The sequence below is a fragment of the Trichoderma virens genome (assembly GCF_000170995.1).
Source record: "Trichoderma virens Gv29-8 chromosome Unknown TRIVIscaffold_88, whole genome shotgun sequence".
In the NCBI taxonomy this organism is placed as follows: Eukaryota; Fungi; Ascomycota; class Sordariomycetes; order Hypocreales; family Hypocreaceae; genus Trichoderma; species Trichoderma virens.
In genome coordinates this window covers 960,992-979,835 of record NW_014013661.1, presented here as the reverse complement: position 1 = coordinate 979,835, position 18,844 = coordinate 960,992, and the positions used below count along the sequence as shown (strand labels likewise).

The window sequence follows — 18,844 nt, the reverse complement described above, 5'->3', positions numbered from 1 at the left end:
GTTGCAGATTAGACTACGTTAGATCCGCGATCTTGATTGAGCCTACACGCACACCCCGCTCTTCAACGGAGGGTGTGCATACTACTGTCCCATTGTCCAGCTATGGACAAGCCTTTTCTGGTACCTTGCAGGAATTACTAGTAAGGCAAAAATGATCTACATGATCTAGCTGGCATCGTAATGCAAGTCATCGCCAGATTAATGAGTTCTTGACCTGGCTACAACAGAGAGCGTGCATAAAATAGCTAATACACATGTACTCAGCTGCCAGTATAATATTATCATCTACGTAACAGTTTCCCATGGGTTATCATTTTACAAGTTGACAAACCCATTAGTGGCAAGGCATTAATAAACTGCAGTAAGTATGTTGCTGTTTCGGTGGAGCTCTATCGAGAAGTCGGAGCGTGCCCCGGATAAGAGGGAACCATTTCCAGGATCAGATTCCGATCCAATCTCAGATTGCCACCAATTTTGACTTTGGGATTGGCAATATGAGATCTCTATTCTTTAGTTACCATAGGGCTGATCGAAACGCATGAGTCGGACGTCTTTACTTGGCCACTAGTTGCTTTCCAAGGGTAGGGCGTGGAATCGTACATACAACATCCAAAAGTGAACCACTATCTAGGAGTGAACAAAGCCAGAACTGGACTCTGTGACTCACACAACTATCACTTATATTATTGTGACTCACATCAATATACCGGATAATATGGTCAACCCTGCTATTTTCTCTTGGCTCTCCCAGAATGACAAAATCCATTAGTCAACGTCCAGAACTGGACGAAATCCCTCAAACTACCCTGTGGTGACTAATGCCAAGATAGAGCAACGGATAGAACTGGACTTTACACAAGGATACTGGATATCTCGGCCTCAGTTCTCGACCCAAAAGGGAAAACCTGTTGGTCAGCCAAAGCCAGAAGTGGACGCTCTATATGAAGCCAAGACAAAAACGTAAGGGTACCGGATATTTCGGCTTCAGTAATTAGTCAATGAAATCCAAAAGTTGACGCTGTATATTGTGCCAAGTCGTAGACTTAATATACTGCAATACACTTACATAACTCGAAGGATCGTCTCGTCCTGAAATGGAAATCCTGTTGGTCAGCCAGATCCAGAAGTTGACACGCCAAGATATGGCAATATATCACTTAATTTTTGTTAGTCACATATGTGGACAGAAAACAAGGGCTCTGGATAAGTCGGCACAATTTTTTGATCCAGAAGAGGAAGGCCATTAACCAGTGCAATCCTGAAGTTGAAGATGTTCTCAACCAACAACACAGTGGTGAGATGTATCTTCAAATCACTATCATGGGTGTAGTAGCTAAACTGTAAAAGGATATAGTTTGTAAATAAATTTAATTTATGCCCCTGTCTGCTTAATTTACCAAAAAAAGCCGCATGAGTAATGGATATCCAGAACTGGACGACGACTTATGAGAAAAAAACGTGCATTTGTCAAGGAAATCCAGAAGTGAATCGCCAAGGCTTGGCAACATACGATGAAGAAAAAAGGGATTTTGAAGGGCAAATTAAACGAATTTCTCATTTTATTCTCAGTCTATCCTGTAAATGGCTAATAAATAATGATGAATCTATATGATCTAGCCTATATCAAGTCAGATATGGGCGAGAAAGGAGTAAACTAATACATATATGCCTTGATATGGATAAGCCTAGTGAGTGACTTCAATCTCTATGCCATGGTTTACGATTCAGTCTTGCCCTCTCAATGCTACATGTACATAATTGAAAGCTTTGGGAAAGAACTTTTGGACTGGCTCGATGGGCAAATGATACAGAGGGCTACATAGGAGGCTGCTTTAACCACCCCATCCCCGGTATAAGACACACTTCACCTCGGTCTCGCTGTCGAGGTTCTCCTCTTCATTTCTCTTCGCTTCTCTTCCGCCATTTTTCGCATCAAACTTGTGTGATATGCCCGAAAAACTTCCTGTAGTCATTGTGCAGGGTAGTTTCATTCCTGTACTTTAACCTACCTAGGACGAAGAGTTACAACATTACGAGTCCCGCGCTACGCACCCATTTCGCTTCATACAGGTGCTGTGGGAGCATATAGCATAGATTGCGTTATCCTTTTAATCAGGATTATGCCTGGTATCGCCTTTATGGACCTGGGCCATGGATTGGCTGTATAGCTCACAGCCAATTGTGGAGTTCTGCCGCCTAAGACATAGGCTCCAGTCATCGTGGCATTGAAGTCAATTCATGCGTAGCACCGTTCGTAGCCTGCCCCTCATTTTCTCTTGTTTTCAGGCGCCCATTCCGACAGCTCTCGCAAATCGAAGAGAATCTCGTCTCAGCCCAAGTCCGCGTCCTCATCGTCTTCGTAACTGCATCGCTTGCCAATGACAGTTGGTGCACGGGAGAACTTGAGTACATGTAGGTAATAATTCGAAGCATTTGGCTTTCAGTGGGCCTGGCAGCGAAAAAATCATGTAGTATACCGAACGTGTTATGGCATTCGCACGACACTACCACCGCCAAACTCTCCGCATCCTAAGAACCCGTATTGCTGATGAAGACTATGACGTGAAAGAAGCCGTTGCCATGAGTCAGACATGTTGCCTTGTCATCCTGGAGTTTTCAGCCTGCCCACTTCTCTTGCGTCCATGGAAGGAAGGTACAGGTGAGGGCAGCGAGAATGGTTACACACGATCGCCACCATCATGACTCCTCAGTCGTCATCCAAGATTCGAGTTGCAAGCGCAAGGCTTCTTTGAGCAATCGTTATTGCCTACCTGAGTCACCAGATTAATCCCATTGTGGAGGGTTCAAGCGTAACTTTATTGATGTGAATCGACTTCCGACGGGTGGCCGATGCTCCGGCCCGGCGACCCGAAAGATTGAAGGATTGGAGCGAGCCCGAAACGCCAAGATCGTGGTGGGGAGGGAAAATGTTTGGTGTGGCTGAAACTTCTCAACAATTGGATAGCGGCAACCTGCAGAACATTCCGTGGCGTATCCCAAGCAAAGTCTCCAATGCGTCACGATTGTGGCTTGTAAAACAGCATTTAGAGGCTACGTCAGAGAGATCGGAATATCTTCTTGTGAGCAAATGATCGCCGTGGGGCAAATGTTTATCCACAACCACATGAGCGATGTAACGGAATCCTTCAGCTGGGCACATATATTCCCTTACGTGTTCAGAAACGTTTCCAACGAGTTCACTTGATAAAATCACTTCAATTCGTCCTGTAGCAATCACACTCTGATATATGAATCAAGCCTCATCCTACAAGTACCCCCAGTGACAGGAGCATTCGCTTGTCTCACCACGCAAAGCCACGATCTCTGTTCCCAACTCACACACGCAGATCTGTCATTGACCATGGCGACGGATAAAATCCCCAGCTCGACCTCCTCAGGCGCCATTGTCCTCTACGACATTGGCCACAAACCCCCCGAGGCCGAGTCGTGCTTCTCGCCAAACCCGTGGAAGAGCCGCTTCGCGCTCAACTTCAAGGGCCTCCCGTACTCGACGACGTGGGTGGGAATGCTCGACATCTCGAAAGTGCGCCGTGGCCTCGGCGAGCCGGCCTGTCGCAAGTTTGCCGACGGCACTGAGTTCTTCACCCTCCCGATGATCCAAGATACAGCAACAGGCGCCACGGTGGGCGACTCCTTCGACATCGCCGTTTATCTGCAGCGCACATATCCTGACTCGGGTGCCGGTGACTTGTTCCCTGCCCAGCCTCTCGACTACACCTATGTGCAGAGCTCCGCCATCAAGATACCGCTGTCGACACCTGCAGATGGTGGCTTCCCCGAGTACGCCCGTTTCAATGCAAACGTCGATGCCGCCTTTAGCATGCACACTCCGCTCATGGTTGGCGGCATGCCGTTTGATCCGGCCACCGTTGAGGAAACCAAGGCTGAATTCGTTCGTCGCGCCGGCCTCAGCTCCTGGGATGATTTCACCTTGACCCGCGAGGCGCGTGAGGGGCTCACCGAATCCTTCCGGGCGGCGCTGGGTGACCTGGCCAAGCTATTTCTGGAAAACACAGACGGGCCATTTCTACTAGGACAGCAGCCCAGCTACGCGGATCTTATTGTTGGCGCCTGGTTGCGGATGTCGCAGATGACTCTGCCCAAGTCGGAATGGGAGGAAGTGAGACGCTGGCACGGTGGTGTTTTTGGGCAGCTGCACGACGCACTGGATACTTATGCCGAGGTAAAATAAGGCCTCACGACTATTCAAGGCTGTATGAGCGAGTATTGCATGTGCGAGGCTAAGGTTAATCCTGGGGTGATCGATGGAGTGCATGTATCCAACACAGACTTTGACGCGACGAGACAAGGTTGTATTACAATGCTATCCAATGAGTGACAGGGAGAAAGGGAAGGTTTAAGATCTTAGAAAAATTAAATATGTCATGCAAGGAATACGACATATAAAATAAAACAATGAAGAAAGGAAGAAGTGCATTATGATTGCTATCCAGATGCACGTATAAGCATTCCCTGTATATGAACTGTGCATTCGCATTTGGGAGGATAGTACTAATCAATATACACTATATGTAATTACGACTTCCTTAATTGAGTTTTTGGGTATAGTTAGGTTGGATAGAAGAAAAAAGGTATAAAGACTAGCTCTTATAGGGACAATTATAGATTGTAGATACTGAGTGATTAGCTTGTCTACCTGAGTACAGAGTATGTATACTCTCCAAGTTCTATCATTACTGATGATTCAAACAGATCCTTCAGACAGTTACTCTACTGCTACAGAGACAGGTATGACCCAATGTTCCCAGGAATAAAAACCACTGCATTTACTCCACCACCATTATAAGTGCTACTAGAAGCGACCAGGGCGATACTATCAATAGCAAGAAACCAGAAATTAAGGACTATTCTAATGCTGGGAATTACCAGAATACCTCCGCCATCAGCAATGTGCCTCAGCAGAAGTGCGTGGCGAACTTCCCTGCTGCATAGTTTTCCATTTTCAAGAGGGCGTCCCGGATGGCAGAAAATGAGATGCGGTGTAGAATTTGGCCACTATTTGCTCTGGGCATAATTGGGATTCATTGAGGAGATGCGGACTTAACCATCTTGTGATCCAATGCAATCTTTATCCTATGGTTAAGGTAGTGGCTGTGTGTCTCTTTAACCGCTTTCGAAATAGTTTCACAAACTTCAAGAAATCATCGAATACTACTTGGATATTATGGATTCTATGGTATTGGAGTTTAAATATTTTATTGTTCTGGAAGGCTGCTATCATATTCAAGTCATCTCGATGTTCACATCGTCTCATCCCCTGACTGCAAAACACCTCTGCTTGTAGTATGAATGTCATTTTTTCCTTCACGTGTACTAAACCTAGAAGCCTATTTAATTGCGATGCAGACATAATAGCCTAACCATAAGGAGCTGCAGCTTGTCCCTACAGCTGGGTTCCATGAATAGAAATTCGTCAGAGAAATGCCAGCAGCGGTAGCAATGGCGGAACAGCTATCTCCGCTGACGACTAGATGGAAACCACGGCAATTGCTCGTCATGCCTGACTGATACGGCGTCGGCGTGGCTATTGCTGTAGAGCTCTTGGTCGACGTGGAGCTTTTGGTTGTCGTTGAGCCCTGGACACCAACACAAACGTAATAGCCCGCGAGGAGGCTTGTACAGTCGGTCTTTACTGCTGGATTCCATGAGTAAAAATCCGCAAGGGCGATTTTATTAGCCGTAGCGATGTTTGGGCAACTGTCTCCACTGGCAACAAGGTAGAATTTGTTACAGTTTTTAATCATGCCAGTTTGAGTTGGAGTCGGAGTCGCAATGCCATTACCACCCGAAGATGTCGTTGTGCTTTTCACCAGCGTCGTACTTGATACAGTAACCCCGACACAGACGTAATAACCTGCGAGGAGGCTTGTACAGTCGGTTTTCACCGCTGGGTTCCAAGCGTAAAAATCATTGAGGGCGATTTTATTAGCTGTAGCAATGTTAGGACAACTGTCTCCACTGGCAACAAGGTAGAATTTGTTGCAGTTTTTAACCATGCCGGTTTGAGTTGGAGTTGGAGTCGTAATTCCATTACCACCAGAAGATGTCGTTGTGCTCTTCACCGTGGTCGTACTTGATGCCGAACTGGATATAGTTCCGATGATCCCGACACAGACGTAATAACCTGCAAAGAGGCCCGTACAGTCGGTCTTCACCGCTGGATTCCAAGAGTAAAAATCATTGAGGGCGATGTTGTTGGCGGCAGCAATATCAAAACAGCCGTCTCCACTAACAACTTGGTAGAACTTATTGCAATTACTAACCATGCCACTCTGTGTGGGCGTTGGAGTAGTGATGCCATTCCCCTTCGATGTAGTGGTGGCGCTCCGAGTTGTGGTGGAAGTTGGCGGGACTGTGGGCGGGACAGATATGGTCACAAAGTTGACCTCTACACAATAGTAGAGCCCAGAGATGAGGTTACAACCATCCCCCAATAGGGTGACACTGGGGTTCTACTCAGAGTCAGAGACTATGTGCCATTTCTGGAAGTGATAGCATCATGCCCAAAGGCGACAAAGGACTTACCCATGACTCAAACTGGGCCTCAGTCATGCCATAGAGCTGCTCGATGAGCTTACAAGTCAGGGAATACGACTGTTGAACCCATCCACTGCAACTCGAGGTAGCCCCAGGGGCGGCGGCGCCAGGAGGATTGACTAGGTAGGCATTTGTGAGATGGAAGGCTAGAGAAGCCGACAGCATGCTAAAAGCCTTCATTATGCAAACAAAAAGAACAGTGAAATTGCACAACGCAATGGGCTAAGTGACCAGAAGCGAACAAGAGTCTGCGTTGCGAGCGAATTATGACCACAAACAATATTATAACTAGGTAGATGTGGTGGGTATCTAGTACCTCATCAAAGGATGTCAAGGCTGTAAACATCAACTACGGTATACTATGCTCGGCCTAATGCTGTTTGGATTGGCTTGTAGTTATTTTGCGACTCATGGACTCTTGATCCAACGAGGGGTAGTAAAGATCCCTTGTCACATGTGCTTCGGCTGTTTGTCTGAATACATCACTTGTTATCCACCATCGTAAGGTTTATCAAAAGATCCAGACCGTAACGTAGCGCCAACGAGCTCCTTCGATGCACGACGTTATTACGTCTATTCGCCGTGTTTGCCGTTATTCCTCCCAAATATATGCGCTCTACAACCACGAGCTTGCATTGGCCCTCTTTTTTTCGGTGACTGGATTATAATGTAACACAGTGGGTGGCGATTATTTACGGATAAATCCCAAGTACTGCCGCTGCTCATAATCCTGATGGATGCTAGGATTAAGGTGTGTGGATGTCTACGGAGTGCAAATTATCAAATACAGGGGCACAAACGCAGCTGTGTCTTAAAAGGGAAGTTTCATAGACAGCATCGTACGGGGTATTTGCTGCCAACAGGCATAAGAAGGGCATTTGGTATGGGAGAGCGCGGGGCTGTTTTTAACTAATAACCACCTGCAGCAACTGACGGGGTCTCTCCATACTTGATTCAATGTATTTAGGCAGGAAAAAAAAAAAAATCTTGAACCAGGATAGATATGTTGGCAAAATACCGATGGATCTCTCTGGAAGTTTACGTGGTGTAATAAACCTGAGTATAGTATTGGACTCAGAGATAAGTATGGTTATCGCTTCAAATTGAGCCTAGATCTATTACTCTCAATGGAAATACATGTTGTGTCAGAAGTAATTATTCCAAGTTCTTGATATCCCACTCGTTATTGTAGATACGCCTTTTGTAACTATTAACCTTAAGTGAATTCTACTTTTTAGCCTTGACCGCCAACTCTTTAAGTTTATTTCCTCTTTGTATTAGGTGTGCCCAATTCGGAAAACTGATGTATCGAAGTAGCTTACGCCCCCACAACCGGGAATAACACCCGATATCACTCTTCAGGTTGGGGCCAGCCTCCACCTCTTGTGTAGCATTCGGTGATTCCAGCATATGCCGCTCGATCCTTCTTGAACCCACCAATACTACGCTACAGCGGACAACATACGGTAAAGGAATAGTTTTGGATATGGACCTTAAGACAGCATTGGATCAACACGCAAGGCTTCAGCAACTACAACTCGAAAATAACTCGCGTCTCCGGTTAAAGGACAGCTTCAAACATGTCCTCCACCAATCATGACCTTGACCCTCCTATTGTTGGAGCGCTAATCGCCATAAACCCCCTATATGGTAGTAAAACCCACCTTGTTGTCTGCGAAGATGATGGATAAGTTATGCCGCTGGTGTCATTGGAGAGCAATTGTCAGCTCTAAGTTGGTACTTATGCTGGGGTGCTCCCAGCGGGTCAGATTCTGTGACAAACTCCAAGTAAGGCTCGTCGATTGAACTCCTAAGATGCGGTATTCCCTTGCGACTTTGCCGTCAATTTTCTGGCTTCTTGCGAGTACTTGCGAGGCCAAGCCCTGGGGTACTTATAAATCTCAAGATGTCGGCCTCGACACCGTGAATGAGACCCTCTGGCGCCGTGTCCGCGTTCCCGGAGGTACTGGCAACAACGCCCCGCCACCAGCTGACCAAATCTTTTTATTCGGGCCTGACAACCTCGCTGGAGGTTGTTCTGGCCAAAAGAGTGATATCGAAGCTTGGCTGGCGGAGGTCAGACTGATTCACAATGCAGTTGAAACTCTATACTCAATGATTACGAAACCGAGTGTTAGCAAAATATGGGAAAACTTCTTTGGCATTTTTATGCGACATAACCCTGATACAAATGCATTCGAAATAGACCCTGTTTCAATCCAGAGATGGCAACAGATTGGAGGTATACTATGCATTCTCCTGATTCGTATTTTCCACTCGTACCTTTCACGAAGTCTCCTCTTATACTGCACTCAACTCTGAGTTTTAGAACTTTAGAACTAACTAATATTATTGGCAGACCACATTGCTCGTGTAAGCGAGTTCCTTGATGGTAATGGACTGCGTGAGCCGGTGGTGCCAGGAGAGGTCCCTCGCATTTTTTGCTCTGGAGACGCAGGCAAATCTGTTGAATGGGACTCAATCGTTAAAGACGAGCATGGAACTGAGGTCGTGAAAAGTACCGAACCCGTGACAGGAGAGAAGAAATATACGACCCTTGGGGAGGCCTACCCAAGCCAAGTCGGCGGGAATGCTTTTTGGATGAGCTCATTCAATGGTTATTGGTTTACTGCCTCCAAAGAAGGACAAGAGGTAAACCTGTGTCCAGCCAATGGCCGGTCTGGTGCAACCGGCCGACCTGATGTGCCGATTTTACAAGGTCTGAATGTCAAACTTGCTAAGGCTAATAGGGGCATCATAATATGCCCAAAGGCTTGGACACGGCAAGTTGGTCAACCGCATGGACAACCTTCTCTCAGCCAGGCAGTCTCGGGGGATAACTACCCCAAAGGCGATGGTAGCAAGGGAGAGTTATTGGACCGCCTGGTTCCTATGAGCATGACACTTTATCATGAACTGATACATCTGACTGACTTTAATAAGCAAACGGCGAAGCCTGACATTTGTACGTCTTTTCTGCCCCTCGCAATCGCCAGATGGAAACTGCTAATGACCATATTCTGGGCATATTAGATGATTTGAACACAATTCTCCGGATGACCATTAGCATCAAGCAGGCAGACAAGGACGCCATTCCCCACAACCCGGAGACTTACGTCTTCTTGGGAATGGCTGCATACATCTATCTGAATCCTCCTGAGGGCAAACCGGCCATTTTGTATATTAGTGGCAAATCAGCCACAGAGGATGCTATGTGGGCATCAGTCAAGCGGAAGAGAGAAGAGGGTGCCTGATTCTTGGTGGTTGCGTAGGCTACATAGATACTTAATCTAGGTACTCCATAACACCAGGTTAATGATCCTACAAAGATCCTTGTTGTCAAAACCATCAACGACTCATTCAATAATACCAGCAACCTCTGCAACGTAATATTCATTGTCATGAATAACTAAAGTGGGCTGTTAAAGTTGGTGGGCCACACAAGCAACTGCACGTACGGAGTATAGACTTTAGCCTATAGCGTTGATCGGCAGCTCTTCAACTGCTGTGGGCCGCAGGATTTAGTTTACTCCTCTTCTTCTCATATGCGATGGCACCACAAGTACATATTGCGATGATGTGAGATATCCGGGTTGACTGCCGTTTTGGCTTTCCTAGGAATTGAAGTCAAAGCAGGGGCTGACCCTCCGATATACGGGAATGCGACAAACCGGCAACATTACTCTCTTTACTCTAGCGTTGTGTGTTGAATTTTCGTCACACATACTATTAGGTAGTATCTACTAGTTTCTCATGTGCATGTATGTAGGGAAATGGATGGGAGGGATTCCTAGGATCATGGCTCTGTGCCGTTATTCATAATGGATGTTTGTGTTGACCTCGGCCTCTTTGTGCTCATGGTTATATATCGTGTGTACATGTTGGCGGATTAGACCATGACTCCTTGACCAGGAGCCGCAGACTTTCCTCTCTGCTGCCATCCCTGCCCACATTAGATGTTCAATAGGAACGTTGGGTTAGGTGAATAAATTCCAACTCTCATCTCCCTCCTATGGCAGCCTTCCCTTAGCACTTTTGCCAAGTTACTGTCTTCCAATTACTTGCCACCGCGACGAGAGGTCATCTATCATGAGGCACCCGATTCTTGGAGCTGCCGTCTGCCTGGCAGCCTGGGCTCCCTTGGGAACTCAGGCAATTAGCCCCGATGCTGCAGCCGCAGCCAGCAACGCGGCAAATGCACTTTTAGCAGATATACCAGTCAGCTCTGCTACAGGACCCGTTCCGGGCCGGCCCACGGATCGGGCCAGCGCTCGTGCCGCTGTCTTGGCCGGGAATTACACCTCCAAGCTCCATCATGAAACAAGAAATCCTTGCCCTCCTGGGTGTAGCGTGAGCACGGACAAGTGGTACGTGTATCACGACGTCAATCGTCTGAAAGAGTGTAACCAGACTATGCTGCTGGACTTTGCCTTGTTCAATCATGTCGACGACTCCAAGCCAGTTGTCAAGATCTCGGCCTGCACGGCGGACTTGAAGGCGCCAGTCGTCAAAGAGAACAGACTGGCATCCGATGTGGATGCCTGCGCGTTCAAGGGCGTGAACCTGACTCAAGCGACAGCGTCTATACAATTGGGCTCTTCAGGTGCTTCATCGTCAACATACGTTGCTGATGTTGCTACCGCTCTTGATCAGCTACTGGCCTTGTCAAGCATTTCTAAGCCGGACTGCAACGAGACCATTAAGTATGCTTACTCTGGAGATGCTATTGTTGGTGTATATGCAGGATCTAGCCTTTCGAGTCAAGGCGTGGTATCGACGGTCCTTAAGAAACTTAGCAATGAGATCCAGAGCAGCGGTCAAGTTGCGGAGGATCTGCTAGCCCAGATATGCAGTAGCAAAACTTCAGCAAGATACACACTAGGCATCTTCGCCACTACTCAGGGCCACCTCGGTGCCGTCCAGCGGAGCCTGCAATCTTGGAAGAACGGCACCTGCATCAGTAGCATGGACCATATCACTCTGAACTGGCAGAATGCAACCTATCTCGCCCCATCTCTCCATCAAGGCAACGCCTCTATCAGCAGCTCCAAACCGCTGGCGGCGCGTGCCGATTGCCGTACCATCCAAGTCGGCTCAGGAGATACATGCGCTTCACTCGCCACTGAGTGCGGCATCACGGCAGCTCAGTTCACGCAGTACAACCCCGGCTCGACGCTGTGCTCCAAGCTGACTCCTGGACAGCATGTTTGTTGTAGCTCGGGTACACTGCCTGACTTTACACCAAAGCCTGATGCCAAGGGCAACTGCTATGCCTATTACGTTAAGACAGGAGACTCTTGCGCTTCCATTGGCGCCGCCTATGATCTTACCAACGACCAGATCGAGAGCTTCAACAAGAAGACCTGGGGTTGGAACGGCTGCCAGAAGCTGTTTGCCGATTACAACATCTGCCTCAGCACGGGATACCCCCCAATGCCAGCACCAGTCGCCAACGCCGTCTGCGGGCCGCAGGTGAACGGCACAACTCCCGCCCCGCCAGGTGTAGACTTTAGTACGTTGAACGAGTGCCCTCTCAATGCGTGCTGTAATATCTGGGGCCAGTGCGGCACCACGGGTGATTTCTGTAACCCATCCAACTCTAGCACTGGTGCCCCTGGTACGGCGGCCCCTGGAGAGAATGGCTGCATCTCAAACTGTGGCGACGACATCATTACGTCGGATCCCCCTGCCGAGACAATCAGCATCGCATACTTTGAGGCCTTTGACCAGAAGCGTTCGTGCCTGAAGATGTCCGTCACTGACATTGATACGTCGGCTTACACCCACATCCACTTCGCTTTCATCACGCTCAACTCTGATTTCTCCATCAACACCGATGGTGTCGAGAGCCAGTTGCGTCTCCTTACCGGCATGTCTCGCATCAAACGCATTGTGTCAGTAGGTGGCTGGGATTTCTCAACCAATCCAAGCACTTACACCATCTTCCGCGAGGCTGTGTCATCCGAAGCGAACCGTCAAACGTTAGTCACCAATATTGTCAACTTCCTTAACGAGTATGACTTAGATGGTGTTGACTGGGACTGGGAGTATCCCAATGAACCTGATATTCCAGGTATTCCAAAGGGTAGTGAAGCGGAAACCACGGGGTATTTCCTGCTGCTTGATGAGCTGAAGCTGAAGATGCCGTCCAACAGGACTGTGTCTATCACCGCCCCAGCTTCATTCTGGTACTTGCAGTACTTTCCCATTCAGGTACTCAGTTTCGTGGTTGACTACATTGTGTACATGACGTACGATTTGCACGGCCAGTGGGACTACATTAATAAATATGCTAGCCCAGGCTGTGGTTCATACGATCAGGGCTTGGGGAATTGCTTGCGGTCTCACGTAAACCTCACCGAGACTCTCAACGCGCTGTCCATGATCACCAAGGCCGGTGTTCCATCTAACATGATTGCCGTTGGTGTCAGCAGCTATGGACGGTCCTTCAAGATGACTACGGCGGGATGTTGGACATCTCAATGCACCTATACGGGGCCTGACTCTGGAGCTCTTCCGGGCCCTTGCACCAACACCTCCGGCTACATCTCCAACTACGAAATCAACAAGATCACCTCACAGAATCCGTCAGCAGCGACGCATTTTGATCAAGATTCCTATTCCAACATCATGGTCTACAATGATACGCAGTGGGTTGCGTATATGAACGATTCCAACAAAGCCACCCGCAAGCTCGTATACCCGGCACTGAACTTTCTGGGCATTGCAGACTGGGCCGTTGATTTGCTATCAGAAGGGGGAGCGTCAAATTCATCGTCTTCCGCAGAGACCATCTACATTGATCCGGGTATCTGGTCCTCCGCGACTCCCCAAGTAGTGGCACCTCCAGGAGCGTCGCTTATTTGGCCTCCAATGCCACTCTCGAGTCCTACTACGATTACCTTCCCTCTATGGACTACCACAGTTTCGTATAGTAGTCTGACAACGCTGACGAGTACTCTGACGGATGGTTCGACATCGACTTATCATGACTATATCTGGGTGTCGTGGCTCACGACTCTGAGCATTCCAGCAAGTAAGGCCTCACTTTCAATCCTCTGATTTACAAGTGGCCTCCCGGTATGGCTTGAAACTAACCAAAACTGTGCTCTACATAGTTGTAACGACAGAAATTCCTGTCTGGGGAGTTTCTCTTAACAAAAGTTCGTCGGCCGGGACCATTTATCTCACAAGTTCCATCCAGCCACCGCCCTTCAACGTGACTATTACCCCGTAAGATGCCAGCCCTCGTCCTTGGTTTTATTATCTTAATTATCAAAAGCTTTTGACTAATGATAAAATGATTTTTCATTGTCCGTTCAGGGTTGTCAGCGGTACTACTTCTATCATTAGCCCTACCAAGACTTCAACGATCATAGGCGGCATCATAACCTACGGTTCTAAGACTTGGACTCAGCCAGACGAGACGCAAACCCAGGGTAAAAGCACGAGCATCAAGGGCGGCACGACGCTGCCGCCAACTGTAATCACCGTCACTCCTAATCCACACCCGACGACCACGAACACAAAGCCGGATCCGGTTGTCAACCCCAAGACGCATCACTGGACATCCGGCCCGAATCCGAATCCTACTGCCAAACCAGGATGCCCCGGATGCGGCAAACCTTGTAAGTCCCCTTACGTCTCCCTAAATCCCATGATATATGTATTGTGTAGCGAATCATGACTAATTGCCTGCTCTTCGCAATGTCCACATTTAGGCCTGCTGTTCTGCGATCCTGATTGTCCGTTTTGTCCCCCGGGCATCTTCCCCCCAGGCAGCGGCGGCGGCGGTGGTGATGATGGTGACGACGATGATGACGACGACGACGATGACGACGACAGCCAGTACACGATGTACGCTGAAAGTCTGGTTGAAGATGTGCTGCCAGATGCATTGGCGGATCCGGATCAGTTGGACGCCTTCTGGACTACGGAGATATCCATATTCGCATCAGAAATGGGTTGGCTTACAACGAGTACCACCGCGCAAGCCTCTAGCACAACGAAAGCCACTCCACCTCCACCTCCACCTACACCGCAGGCAACGTGCCAATACTTTGACGCGGGATTGTTCTATGAGTTTTTTATATATTACATTGCCGGATGGAACACCGATGACGTCGAAAGCTCGCTGAAGAAACAGGAGGGGGGATGCGGCGCGATGACAGGATGGGATTGGGATTACGCAAAGGCCAAAGATGATTCAGTGTCCTTTAATCTTCCTATCGTGATCAAATCTGGGTGCGTCGAGCGAGCTATTGTGTCGGCCGGGGGGCCAAAGATCTCGTGTTCCTACTACAATGGCTTGACTCACCCCGGTCCAGATGACGAGGGCTCAGATAACGTGGCGTTTGCACAGGCTCACCACGTAAATGGCACCCAGGCGAGTAACTCGTATAAGCCTATGGATTGGGCTACTTTTGTTGCGAGAGCCACGGGGGTGTAACTTGGACTAGTCCGTAATTATATGGTGTTGCTCAGCCTTTGCATGAATATAAAACGGTGTCATATGAGCCGGCGCTTGTTTCCTACATGCTCCCTACATGTTCTCTTCATCATTGCCCCTGTTTTATGCCCTCTTGAGAACGTATACTAGCAAGAATTTGTCCCTTTTATGAGCGAGTTTAGTTCCTTCACCCAGGAATTACTCAACAAGTAGTGGAATAGACATAGATTGATGTGAATAAGCCTATATACTGTCAGCGCCTCTGTTATAGCTACCCTCTTCCAATCAACATAGGCCCATTCAATCTGTGTTCCTCGCTGCTGCTACCAACGCCCTCAAGCGAGTCATGATTCTCTGATGCAAGCCCCTTGGCACCTCATCACACGTATGGCCCGGTACAAGCCAGGCTGGCTGGGGGAGATCGATGTCTGCGCCGGCAGCAAGTAGTAGCTTGATCGTTTCATGCCGTTTCAGCTCCATCGCCAGCTCAATCACTCTACCACACCCAAACTGGATATACTTTACTCCCTCCTCCGCCATCAGGTTGTGGTATCCGATATTGGCATTCGCTCCGTGCTGAAGTAGTAGCCGTACCAGCCCGACATCACCCAATTTGACGGCTCGAACAAGTGGAGGCATGAATTCTCCCGGCTCGGATATATCATAAAAATCGCAGCCATCATTGGGACCATTCTGGGGCAACGGCCGATCTCCGTCTTCAAAGTCGCATCGAGCGCCGTTCGTCAACAGCAATTGAGCCATGGCCGCGTCCCGCTGATCAATAGCCAACCCGAGCGCTCTTGTCAAGTCGACTCGACTTGGTCTCTTCAACACTAGGAGCTCGACGAGTTTTCGATTGCCAGTTGCAACGGCCCTGACCATTACAGGCCCCCCTCGATCCCATACTCGAGGTTCATAGCCTGGAAAGCTCACTTTAGCGCCGTTATCAAGAAACAGTCGCACTAGACGCAGATTCTTGTGATCCACCACCCATTCCAGGGGGCTTGTTATTTGGTAACCAAAGAGCCGGATATTCAAGTCTATGCCGTATTCTAGAACAATTTGCGAGACAATGTGATCATGCCCCGCCTTCAAAGCGGCTTCGAGGGCGTCTTGCTTCTTGCTTGTGCTAGGAACAGTGGAATCGACGCTGTCATCGTGTATAGCAGTAGAAGCAGTAGCCTTGTTCGTTTCTTGTGACGGGCCAGCGGTTCGCGCAGGAACAGACTTCTTCTCTCCTGTGGAGTGATTACAGAAATACAGTTCTCCAGGGGCACCTTCTTCCCACACGAGCTCCCAGCCATCATCATTCTTGCTGTCACCCTCCTGAACGGACGCCGTTTGGTCAGTCTCAGGTGCTAGAGCGGCATCAGGGTCGGTTTCAAGGCTGAAGTTACTCTCAGGTTCAGGGTCTTCTAGCATCATCTGGATCGAATCGAAATGCTCCTTGATCCGCTCATCATGGGACGAATTGAGATGCTTTTGCACTCCATGTTGTGTAAAACGCCCAATACTGAAGTCTGGTTTGAAGGGAGGTTTGTACTTCCGCTGGAGGAGCTCAATCCAATCGACGTCAGCGAAGAAGGGGTGCGCCTTGACTTCAGATGCCCCTCCTTTAGCTCCAAGACGATGATCAGGCTCGCGATCGAGAAGTTTTGTTATTATATCTCTGGCAGCCGGAGGAAGGCTTTCAGAAATTGGGAAGGGTTCGGAGCTGAGAATTTTACGACGTATCTCTCCACAATTTTCGTCGAAGAATAATGGTAGCCCCGTTAACATCTCGTAGAGAAAAATCCCCAGCGTCCACCAGTCCGCTGCCCTAAACGGACCTTGGGCAAGGAGTAATTCAGGGGCTGGATATTCTGGCATATCGTAGCTGCTGCGGTCGCAATCATCAGGGCCGGGATTGTAAAGGCTGGAGCCACAGAGAACAACATGCCCCAGGGAGTCCAGAAGGACATTTCGAGGCTTCAACCAGGAGTAAATACCGCGATCATCGTGCAGATATTCCAATGCACAAAGAATCTCAGCAGCATAAAACCGAGCGCTCTCAAGACTGAAAAATCGCTCTCTCTGGAGGCGATGAAAGAGATACCCGCCGCCCACAGTCGGGGACAAGAGATGCAAGCCTTCTTGTGATTGGAAAACCAGCGTGAGCGGAGCGACGAATGGATGGTTTGCATTCTTGGGGCGTCGAACTGTTGGGGTCATTCTCATGGTATATTTTTGCCTCGTATCTTTCTTCATGACCTGAGCGCTGTATTCTGAGGAGCCTTTCCTAGTATCAGGTTGTTCCGTGAAATCATCTATTTTTAAGGTCTGGTTCTTCATGTCCTCGTATTTAAGACTGATGCGAAGCTGGCCGGTGCCATCCTGCAGGTCCAGCCACTGTGATGAGGCCTCTTCTGGTACCTGAGAGGGATCTACAGCGATTCGTGCCAGACCTAAGAAGGCATCCTGGCTTCTCACACAACGAGAAACATGTGGATCTCGGAGGTAAATATAGATAGTCAGTTCGGTAGGGCGGCAAACATCGAACTTCCAATTAGGCTCATGATGTTCCCAAGTGACCTTATCATAGCGCCATGGGGCGAAATCTGACACCCAAACAGGACTTTCTGCAGTTCCTTCGTAGGATTCTACCTGGTTTTGCAATTTGTCATACTCCAGAAGAGCATATGGTGTATTTCTCCTATACTTTTGTTCATTGGAGCTCTCTTTATAGCCATCTGGCACGGAGAGACCAGTCGCTTCGTGAAGTATTACTGTCAAAATGCCCGGCCGGTTGAGTGATGGAATCGCTTCCTCGGGCTGAGGGTCATCGATACTAGGACTGTGCTCTCTTTTGACCATTTTTGCAGCCAATTCCGCAATATTATGAGATTGACTGGTGTCATGGCAATAATTGAAGGCACAACATGAACATGAGATATCGTATGTAACTTATATGCTTTCGCTGTTATATGCGGGGCCGGAGAAACTTCCTAAATAAGGCAACCTAGGCTAAAGCGAGGCTTCTGCATACATGGTAAGCAGGGGATTTTTACATGTATTTAGGTCGGTGGTTGATCACTACCAACAGAGATATCCCATGCCATTGGTGGAGACTGCATGCAGTAGGAGGAGACAAATGAAATGCTACCATAAAAGCCAACCACCTTCAATTGCTGTAGTTTTCAATTGTAGATTCATTCTTATTGCGACTTTCTGCGAAGACAACCCACTCCCCCGCCTCCAAAAAAAAAAAAAAAAAATCGCACCATTTTTGCTACCTAGTAATAGTAGGGAGCTTTGTTTTTTAGAAGCATTTCTCTCGCTACCATGTACAACGCACTGTTTAAAAGTACGTTAAGAAGCTTCAGCTAAGCCCACACTTCCCTCCACGGTACGTCATGTAGTATTACATTGAACGCACCTGATCACACGCTTGATATCCAAGGTGGCACAGCGCCATCGCCAGATTAGCCCGTAAGCCCTGACCGTTTACACTAAGAAAGCGCGACGTGCGCTATCGTATCTGTGCGCGGTGGAGGGGGTGTGAAGTGGCCGAATGAAGACATTGTCAACAACATCTCCATTACCTAAACGAGGATGTCAAGGCGATAACCAATATATGGTATGGGAAGTAGCTGTTATATGGTACGTACTGGGAGGCACCCGAGACATGAATAGATATAATGGTGTTTTGTAAAACGGGATTTGCAACATGAGAAACTTCGTATAGAGCTAGGCCTTGTCCATTCATTGCCTCAGAATATCGGCATCACAAGCAGGGACTATGCTTAATAATATATGCTTATATGGGAATAGAGAGAG

General features: G+C 48.3%; 5 protein-coding genes across 5 annotated transcripts; 3 read left to right on the top strand and 2 right to left on the bottom strand.

Annotated features, from left to right (window-relative positions):
• Positions 1–3,221: 3,221 nt before the first annotated feature.
• TRIVIDRAFT_216824 (uncharacterized protein) lies at positions 3,222–4,438 on the top strand (the record flags this gene model as incomplete). The annotated part of the gene is made up of 1 exon (XM_014096417.1): positions 3,222–4,438. One exon carries the CDS (start codon positions 3,362–3,364, stop codon positions 4,211–4,213), a length of 852 nt encoding a protein of 283 aa, XP_013951892.1.
• A 931-nt stretch (positions 4,439–5,369) lies between these two features.
• On the bottom strand, positions 5,370–6,762 carry TRIVIDRAFT_160204 (uncharacterized protein; the record flags this gene model as incomplete). Its single annotated transcript, XM_014096532.1, has 2 exons — positions 5,370–6,494; positions 6,568–6,762. Coding segments are annotated over 2 exons (1,320 nt in total), but the record flags the coding sequence as incomplete, so codon positions are not given.
• Positions 6,763–8,394: 1,632 nt separating this feature from the next.
• TRIVIDRAFT_226640 (uncharacterized protein) lies at positions 8,395–9,833 on the top strand (the record flags this gene model as incomplete). Its single annotated transcript, XM_014096416.1, has 3 exons — positions 8,395–8,821; positions 8,939–9,544; positions 9,613–9,833. The coding sequence occupies 3 exons, from the start codon at positions 8,395–8,397 to the stop codon at positions 9,831–9,833; spliced, it is 1,254 nt and encodes a 417-aa protein (XP_013951891.1).
• An 835-nt stretch (positions 9,834–10,668) lies between these two features.
• Positions 10,669–15,028, top strand: TVC1 (glycoside hydrolase family 18 protein; the record flags this gene model as incomplete). Its single annotated transcript, XM_014096415.1, has 4 exons — positions 10,669–13,615; positions 13,710–13,812; positions 13,903–14,207; positions 14,301–15,028. The coding sequence occupies 4 exons, from the start codon at positions 10,669–10,671 to the stop codon at positions 15,026–15,028; spliced, it is 4,083 nt and encodes a 1,360-aa protein (XP_013951890.1).
• Positions 15,029–16,549: 1,521 nt separating this feature from the next.
• On the bottom strand, positions 16,550–17,881 carry TRIVIDRAFT_14525 (uncharacterized protein; the record flags this gene model as incomplete). Its single annotated transcript, XM_014096126.1, has 1 exon — positions 16,550–17,881. A coding segment is annotated over one exon (1,332 nt), but the record flags the coding sequence as incomplete, so codon positions are not given.
• Between the last annotated feature and the right edge of the window lie 963 nt (positions 17,882–18,844).